We start from the raw sequence: 10,023 nt of genomic DNA on the forward strand, positions 1-10,023 counted from the left end.
CTGGTACAAAATCCTATCTTCTGTAGTACTTTAATTAATATTCTTCTTCATAAAACCTTTTTTAAAATCTCCATACATGTATAAAGTCACTGATTGATATTTTAAGAAGATTTTCGGAAGAAGAATATTAGTAGTGATAAACCGATCTTTATTTTTATCACTATAGTCTTTAACTTTAAATTCTTTGATTCTACAATGGAAAGAGGGTCAATAGTACATACTGATTTTAGGGATACTTTATGGCTAAACGAACTAGTTAATGTAACATGATTCAGTTCACAAATATATTGCAGTTTTCAATCCATCCAAATTTCTATGTCATATTTTACTATTTTATAGTATAAAGAGAAGAAAAAATGTATTGCCTTGTCGGTCAAAAGACATTAAGTGTTCTAAAATCAAAATGATAAATAACAAAGACGTCACATTTCTGCATGCATTCAACATTAAGCCAACAGAAAAAAATACTATTCTATTTTTTCTTTTTGTTTAATGCTGTGGTAATCAATTAAAACAACACAGAATTTAAAAAAAATCATCAGATATAGTTTTTTCAACAGCAGATATCACATTCAGTTTCTGATATTTCAACAGATTAGATTATGGAAAATTGATGAAACAAGGAGATATGGTATACTTGTTCATGAGATAGTTACTGAGCAGCACACTTAAATTTGAATTATCTGAAGTGATGATTCTTAACATCAGAAGTGCTTGTACATTAATATAATGTTTGACCTTGACCATACAGGATTTCAACGAATTCTGTTTCAAGATGAGAATTTTTATTCGCCCACCTATGTTTCAATAGTAGCTTTCATGTTTACACCTTTTAGAAATAAATCAGACTTCAAAAAGGGGGGTTTCAAATGACCTTGAATACCCTTGAGGGTCTTGCACAGTCGGTTTAAATCAGATGATTAAGATCTACATCCAATATGGTCCTCAGTAGATACTGCTTTTTTAAAAGAAATTATTTTTCTAAAATCTCTATCTTTTTCTTGTTTTGTGTATTGTGCCTGGTTTTAAATTTGACTTGCTAGAAGATAAATGTGTGAAAAAAGCATAGTTCAATTTATTCTTTTGTTCAAATTTCTGTTTGAATTCTTCCATTTTTACATGAAAGCTTGCCATACTTTTGTCCTCATTGTCTTTAATTAATGTCAACATTTCTTCACTTTTGTTTTTTATGACCTGCTCCATCTGAACTGTTTTAATTGTTTGTTTTTCCACATTGTCTTGAAATAATGTCAACATTTCTGCACTTTTATTTTTTATGAGCAGTTCCATCTGATCAGTCTTTACTGTATGTCTTTCCTCAGCATCTTTAAACTTGTCTGTTATTTCTGAATTCATCTTTCCTGTATTGTTTTCTATCATTTGTTTCATCATGCTTTCCATTGCCGTCTTCACACCCTTTTTAATCTCCTGTTCAATGTAGGCCTTTAAATGCTTATTCATTTTAGACACATCCAAGTCAGCTTTTAAAGAAGCTTTCATATTGTCCATAATTGGCATTGATATAACACTACCACAGTGTTCTCCATCACAGGAGTCAGATTCAGATAAGGAGAACATAATGTCCACTAGAATGACATAAATGATAAAAGTTACAAATAAGCCTTTCATTCTGTGTTGTTTCAATATACTTCTGACTTTTAGTAAATTGAATTTTAACTCTAACACCTAGCTGTTCTATTCACTTTAAATTTTAAAGTAATTAGATATCTGCTTGTTGCAAGGTATATACTTTATATATAAGTTGAAACCAAGTCCTTTGTCAAGTGACATATATTTTTTTTTGTATAACACTTAAGCAATAATTTTGTGAAATTTCATCAGTTTTCTTTATATTATACTTTATATAATTTTAGTGGGCCCTTTAAAATTTGGAATATTTATGAATTCAATGCAACAAGAAACTTATAAGCATTTAATTTAAGCATATCAACTCAATAGCTATGTAATATCAGTATGTGAAGGAAGCAAACACTTTTAGTGATAGAAACCCCATGACATTTCAAATTGAACAACCAGGAAGAAGTGAAGTTCATCATCAAATTACCATTACAAAATCTGATCTTCTGTAGTACTATTAAATTACCACTTGCTGTCAAAATTGTGCTGTTCTTCTTAAATACTCCTTTAAAGAAACTGTATATATACATTTAAAGTATCACTAAACTTTTGGTTAATCACCATAAATTTAAAACTTTTAAATCCTTTGATTTTTTCAATTGAAAGAGGGTCAATACTTAAGGAATGACTTTAATATTTTTTCTGTCTATGAAGAAATAACATAAAAAATTTGGTGCACACTGAATAACACGTGTAGCGGGTTATTTAACAGTGTACACCACATTTTTTTATGTTATTTCGAATAAACAGAAAAAATATTACAGTCATTTCTTATAATTTAATTCTAATTCCATTTTAATCTATAGAAAACCATGAAAAAAATGTTGATGACGTCATGGTCACATGACTAAATTATGTCTATGGGCTGATAACAAAATAATGTCAGCCAATCAGAAGACGTGTTACATCCAAAATTAAATTATTAGACAATAGTGTGTTATTTTAGATATGTTTTATGACTGAAAGAAATTGTTACCATAACATGATTCATTCAAAGAAATTGTTGCGATTTTCACACAATTCAAACTTCCATGTTATATTTTGCTGTTCAATAAAGAGAAGACAAAATGTATTGCCTTGTCTGTCAGACATGTCAGAAGATATTTAGTGTTCTAAAATCAAGGATAACAAAAAGCAAAGATGTCACATTTCTGCATGTATTTAACATTAAATCAACAGAAAAAATACTATTCTTTTTTCTTTTTGTTTAATGCTGTGCCAATCAATTCAAACAACACAGATTTTTTACAAGTCATCAAATATTGTTTTTCAACAGCAGATATTTATAAATAGATTATCATTGATCATCTCACAGAGATTGATTTTCTGCTTGTGCCTGTACAGCAAAAGTGAGAAATTCAGTTGAGATGACCAATGATAATCTGTTTATTGCTATTTTACCTATGACGAAGTTGTCAATTTCATAAGCAACCCCACATGCCCCCTTAGTTTCTAGTGATAATTTTTCATATCACTCGATTCAGCTGAGAAAGGAAATTATCTGTCAGCAAGATTAAAGGTTAGTTTCGTAAAATGGTGATAATAGATCATATTACATTTAGTTCCTGATATTTCACCAGATTAGATTATGGAAAATTTATGAAACAAGGTGTTGCGGTATACTTGTCAATTAAATAAATACTGAGCAGCACACTTAAGTTTGAAAAATTATCTGAAGTGATGATTCTTAACATCAGAAGTGTTTGTATGTTATAATTTATTCAAGGAATTCACAATTTCAGTTTCAAGATAAGAATTCGAATTTGCCCACTAATGTTTCAATAGTCACTAAGCTTTTATGTTTACTCCTTATAGGAATAAATCAGAATTTGGGTTGGGGGGTTCAAACCTTGACTACATATGATTTAGATCTAAATCCAAACTGGTCCCTAATAATGGCCCATTAGATGCCATTTTTTGAAAGATTGTATAAAGAAATTATTTTTCAAAAATCTCTTGTCTTTTTCTTGTTTTGTGTTATACTCCGGATGGTTTTTGTCGAGCCTGCAACTTTTGTTGCAGAAAGCTCGACATAGGGATAGTGATCCGGCGGCGGCGGCTGTGTTAGCTAACTTCTTAAAAGCTTTATATTTTAGAAGGTGGAAGACCTGGATGCTTCATACTTTGTATATAGATGCCTCATGTTACAAAGTTTCTGTCAGTCACATGTCCAATGTCCTTGACCTCATTTTCATGGTTCAGTGACCACTTGAAAAAAAAGTTCAAATTGTTTGTAATGTTGAATTCTCTCTTATTATAAGTAATAGGATAACTATATTTCATATGTGCATACCTTGCAAGGTCCTCATGTCTGTCAGACAGTTTTCACTTGACCTCGACCTCATTTAATGGATCAGTGAACAAGGTTAAGTTTTGGTGGTCAAGTCCATATCTCAGATACTATAAGCAATAGGGCTAGTATATTCGGTGTATGGAAGGACTGTAAGGTGTACATGTCCAACAGGCAGGTATCATCTGACCTTGACCTCATTTTCATGGTTCAGTGGTTATAGTTAAATTTTTGTGTTTTGGTCTGTTTTTCTCATACTATATGCAATAGGTCTACTATATTTGTTGTATGGAATGATTGTAAGGTGTACATGTCTAGTTGGCAGATGTCATGTGACCTTGACCTCATTTCATGGTTCAATGGTCAATGTTAAGTTTTTGAGTTTTGGTCTTTTTATCTAATACTCTATGCTATAGGTCAACTATATTTGGTGTATGGAAATATTTTATGATCTTTATGTCAGTCTCGCAGGATTTATTTGACCGTGACCTCATTTTCACGGTTCATTGCACAGTGTTGAGTTTTTGTGTTTTGGTCTATTTTTCTTAAACTATAAGTAATAGGTCAACTATATATGTTAGGTTTATGTGACAGTTGTTATAAAGCTTAACTTTATACTCTGATACTTAGGACTATCAACATAATATCAATGATTAGTATAGAAGGTGAGACATTTCAGCGTGTGCACTTTTGTTTTTATATAAAGGGGATGTGGTTTACATGTCCATGAGACAGCAACCCAATAACACAGCAGAGTTATGTTTCTTGACATCAGAAGTGCTTGTACATTATGATAAGTGCTTGTACAAATGATTGTGTGCAACTTGAACTACAAACATGTGATTTATTACCATACAAGAGGCTGTCACAACGACAGCAAACCGGATTTATTAACATTTATTTGTGTCCTGGCAATATCACAAGAACCATTACTGATGAATGGTGAAAGTGAAAATCTTCAATATCAAATTTGACCTCCATTTTGTCATCAGTATCAACATATTAAAATTTCAAAAGCTTAGATTGAAAGGTTCATGAGTAAATGCAACAACGTGAATGGAAACGCCATTTTACAATCTTTCAAGAACCATAACTCCTGAACGCTTAAAGTCAAAATCGTCATTATTGAACTTGACCTCTATTTTGTCATCAGTAACATCATATTAAAATTTCAAAAGCTTTGGTTGAATGGTTCATGAGAAAATGCACGGACACGACGGGAAACACCATTTTTCAATCTTTCAAGAACCATAACTCCTGAACGGTAAAAGTCAAAATCGTCATTATTGAACTTGACCTCCATTTTGTCATCAGTAACAGCATATTAAAATTTCGGAAGCTTTGGTAGAACAGTTCATGCATAAATGCACGGACACGACTGGAAACTCCATTTTTCAATCTTTCAAGAACCACAACTCCTGAACGGTAAAAGTCAAAATCGTCATTATTGAACCTGACCTCCATTCTGTCATCAGTAACAACATATTAAAATTTGGGAAGCTTTGGTAGAACAGTTCATGCGTAAATGCACAAACACGACTGGAAACTCCATTTTTCAATCTTTAAAGAACCATAACTCCTGAACGGTAAAAGTCAAAATCGCCATTATTGAACTTGACCATCGTATAGTTGTCAGTAATAACATATTAAAATTCTAAAAGCTTTGGTTGAACGGTTCATGAGTTAATGCACGGACAACATTTGATTGCCACCCGCACGCCCGCCTGCCCGCACGCCCGCCCGCCCGACCGACCGCCCGCCGTACATCCCCAGATCAATAACCGACATTTTTGTCACAAAAATCCGGTTAAAAATGGTATTGTGCAAGAATTACTGTACTTGTGTTTATATTAAGATAAGGTATTATTGTTAATAGTTTTCTTTCCCTAGATAAAGCATGGAGGACAGATGGCAAAATACCACTACTCACATTTTCTTATTTAAGTTTTATACAATGCCTATTTCAGCTTATTAGTGTATACAGTTCTACAATGTATTTTTATTTTTATTTTCAGGGTTTTAAAATATTTTTCTTCATTGTTGGAGGCCTGTATCTTCTGTACCTAGGGTATCTGTTAATCAGAGCGTATGCAGAGCTGAGATCTATGCCATATTTTGGTAAGAGCATCATGACATGCACAAGTTCATTTCGAGGACTCATAAAACTATGACATAAAAGGTTTTCTTGGTGATATTAAAAGTAAATTTACATGATTTTCTGAGTGTTAGAGAATGCATATATGGTGTTTAAAAAGTATCTTTGAAGTATCAATACTCATAAAAGATTTAACAGTTTTATTATCTTGGCTTCCAATTTGTTACAATGTTAGGGATTGGTATGACAGTCAGGCTGTGACTACAAGGGAATATGATAAAAAATATCATATTTCAGAAAATTAAAAAGCTAAGCAATCCAGATATATTTTTAATACATTTAGTTTAAACATATTTTATTGTTCAAAACAAATGGATTAGATTTTAATACATTGAACTCTTGACTTTGTTTCCTGCAATGCCTCATGTAGTTGGACCTCAAAATTATATTGACTTGTGTTCCAATGAGATTCATAAAATGAATTTCAAATTAATCAACTATGCTGTCAGTAGAGTGTTTCAGAATCTAAGTAGTTAGTGACTTATGGGTAAGTTCATTGCTGGTTCACCAAATTGAAAATAACATCATTGACAGTATATCCATTGTGTATGATTAAGTTTACATCCAAAACTTTTTGGTATTCTATTAAAAGGGATAACCACTAGGAAAATCCAAAAATACTGCACATTATATCAGACCATATCAACTCCCTACAACTAAATCCAGACCTACAAAGTACAAACAAAAGGACAAACAACATAAAATAAAAACACATGGTCCAGAAACATGTAGCATAGCTTGCTTGTTACAGACACTGTAAAATAAGTGAATGCTTTTAAAACAATATGCTTTTGTTCCTGTAACTGTGACTTTATATCTGTGTTTCTACATTCGTTTTCACTAAAATTGTTTTAATTTCAGATTTGAGGTTAAAGTTCATGACCTTTTTAATGTTAATTGTGTTGACAATCAGTATTACAATAACAGTGATGAGATACGGTGCTGCAGCTTTACAAGATAATTTTGTAGCAGAATTGTCCACAAACTACAAAAATTCAGCAGAATTTGTTGCCATTTATGGTCTGCTCAATTTCTATATGTACACAATGGCATTTGTGTATTCGCCTTCCAAAAATGCTATATATGGTAAGCATATTCAGCTGAGTATGAAACAAATATGTTGTTTCCTTTCTTTATACATCTTTTCTATGTCAATCTTTTTGATATTTTAACTCAATAATATTAACAGGACCACAGAAACATTATATAAAATAGTGGAAAAAATTGAGGTGCAGATTATCTTCCCTTGTTTATCAGAATTAACATGTAGCTCAAATAAGCAATACTAGAATCATTTGTTAGTCTGACATTTTGAGAGCTAAAAAAAATTCTGTCTGTGTTTAAAAAAAATAATGCTCATGATCAATAATTCATGGTTTTTGAATGAAGAATAAAAAAGTACCCTAGTCCAAAATATTGCATTTAAATTTTTGACGATAACAATACTTTTCTTTCACAGAGAGTAATTTTAAAGATAATCCTGGAATGAGTATGTTAAATGACTCAGATGAAGATGTGCATTATGGGTAAGTTTTATAATTAGTTTATGATTAGTGAAAAGGTTGAAGCTATGATGCCTAACTATTTTTACAGACATTTTGAAATCTGTTATGGTATAGAAATCTCTTCTTTTAAATTTGGTTTTGATACAGAAATTCTCAATTCTGTAGAATGCTTCAGTTTGTGAGATAAAGCTGACTTACAAAAAGACAGCATTAACATGATTAATGGAATTTGTATACAAAACAAACATTGATTTGGTCATAAGCTGAAATATTGACTTGCAGAAAAATTGGTAACAATATTGTTTTAACTGTAATGACAGTTGCAGTATGCAAGAGATTATATCTGCCGGCTGTGTATACTACTGTTGGTACTCGTTGGTAGTTGGTACTTTAAGGATCAGTGATCAAGGTTAAAGTTACGTGATAAGGTCAATTTCTCAGATACTATAAGCAGTAGGTCCACTATATGTGGTGTATGGAATAATTGTAAGGCTTGCATGTTAGTCTAGCAGGTTTCATCTGACCTCAACCTCATTTTCATGGTACATTGGACAATGTTAAGTTTTTGTTTTCAGTCTGACTATTAATTACTATAAGCAGTTGGTGTATAGAATAATTGTAATGTGTAAATATCTTTCTGACGGAATTTATATGACTTCAATCACATTGTCATTTGTATAAATTATAAACATTAAGTTTATGTGATACTTGAAGTAAAATCTTCATATTTATGACTTTCAACATAAAATCAATGGTCAGTAAAGCAGGAGAGACATTTCAGCGTGTGCACTCTTGAAGTACTTTATTTGAGGATTTGATTTTAACTAGGTGAACTAATAAAATTGAGAATGGAAATGGGGAATGTGCCAAAGAGACAACAACCAAACCATAGAAAAAACAACAGCAGAAGGTCACAAACAGGTCTTCAATGTAGCGAGAAATTCCCGCACCCGGAGGCGTCCTTCAGCTTGCCCCTAAACAAATATATACTAGTTCAGTGATAATGAACACCATACTAATTTTAGTATATGAATTCAAATTAACAAGACTGCAATGCGATTTAAGTAATAAAGATAAAGAAGAACTACAGTTTGCCATAGTAAATAAATTATTTTGACAAACTCATTTCAACATCTATTCTAGGTCAGATCAAGAAGAAACAACGCTGACAACAAGTCGACATGTTAGTCGTTACCATGACAGTGATGAAGAAATATTCCGACGGTGATTATAGAGACACTGAAGCATTATGGGACAGTAGATCTGATCTGTGGTCAAGGGTACTCGTAGAGGCCATTTTGGATGGGATTGTGATAAAAGATGGCATTTATTAGTAGTGCAATATAGATTACTTATATTATTGTTATTTTACATTGAATGTTAAACAAGTTTTCAGTCAACATGACAATGGTTTTATTACAGTGAAGACCAGTTATATCTCAAAGTAAAACTGCCAAAAAGTCTTCAGACCCAAATTGTTTGTTTGTTATAATTTGTTGTTAAATGTTATATTTAAAGTTTGATAGTAATGGGGCTGTTCCTGAATTAATGTATGTAGTGGTCAGATGACACTTATATTACAGTTTGGGGGTTGGTAGTTATGTTATAAAGATAGCTTGAACAATTATAGGAAAAAGTCAATTTAAATTTTATGCATGGCTGGGTTAAATAGAAAGTGTCTTCTGACCCCTTAAACATTTATTTCTGGAACAGGCATAAGAGAATTGGATCAGTTTAGAACTGTAATGGTTCGATTAAAAAAAAATTGAACCCCCTATGTGGTATGATTCTACACATTTTTATTTACAATTTGTATGGATCTAATTTTGCTTTACTGGCTTGTGAGCAGCTTTAACATTAAACATGCATTATACAGATAATATATTTTGCTTTCTTTTTTGGAAATTAAAAAAAAAAAAATCAGCTTTAAATTATTAATGATTAAATCTATTATCTACAGTCTGAATTTCTACAATGAAAACTTTTTATCAAATTCTTTGTATATTTGTACATACTTGGAAATTTATATTTTCCCATTTAAAGCATTCCATCTGGGCATTCTTTTTAGAAACATGCAGAATTAAAAATGATACATGATGTAATATAGATGTTATATGATAAATGATAGATAAATACTTATTATATAATTAAGAGACCATTAAAATAGATACATGTATTTAAAAATATCAATAAGTACATTCTTGGGTTAAAGTTTTTAGTTGAAGTAGTTTTCCACTTGTCATTATTAAGTAGAAAGATCAATTGAAGGTTAAGATTATAAAAATATATATTTAAATGAATACCTCATTGGAAGTCATGCCTCAAGTATCTGTTTTGATAAATACTAAGAACAATTTTGAAAAATACTGGTCTTACAAATGTTTTAGTTTATAAGAGAATAGTTGTGTACTCAAAGCTAGTCGCCTCAATTGTCC

At 31.3% G+C, this 10,023-nt stretch overlaps 1 protein-coding gene across 2 annotated transcripts in view; it reads left to right on the forward strand.

Moving 5' to 3' along the window:
- The window catches only part of LOC139490771 (transmembrane protein 181-like), a 35,264-nt gene extending 25,241 nt beyond the window's left edge, over positions 1–10,023 (forward strand). The window contains exons 11-14 of one of the 2 annotated variants that reach the window (XM_071277757.1): positions 5,944–6,046; positions 6,945–7,169; positions 7,543–7,609; positions 8,732–9,508. In XM_071277757.1, the coding sequence (XP_071133858.1) occupies positions 5,944–6,046; positions 6,945–7,169; positions 7,543–7,609; positions 8,732–8,816 (480 nt within the window). In that variant the 3' untranslated portion in view covers positions 8,817–9,508. Of the gene's footprint in view, positions 1–5,943; positions 6,047–6,944; positions 7,170–7,542; positions 7,610–8,731 lie in introns of both variants that reach the window. The other variant, XM_071277758.1, reaches the window with a different exon arrangement.

Source organism: Mytilus edulis, chromosome 10 (genome assembly GCF_963676685.1).
Source record: "Mytilus edulis chromosome 10, xbMytEdul2.2, whole genome shotgun sequence".
NCBI lineage: Eukaryota > Metazoa > Mollusca > Bivalvia > Mytilida > Mytilidae > Mytilus > Mytilus edulis.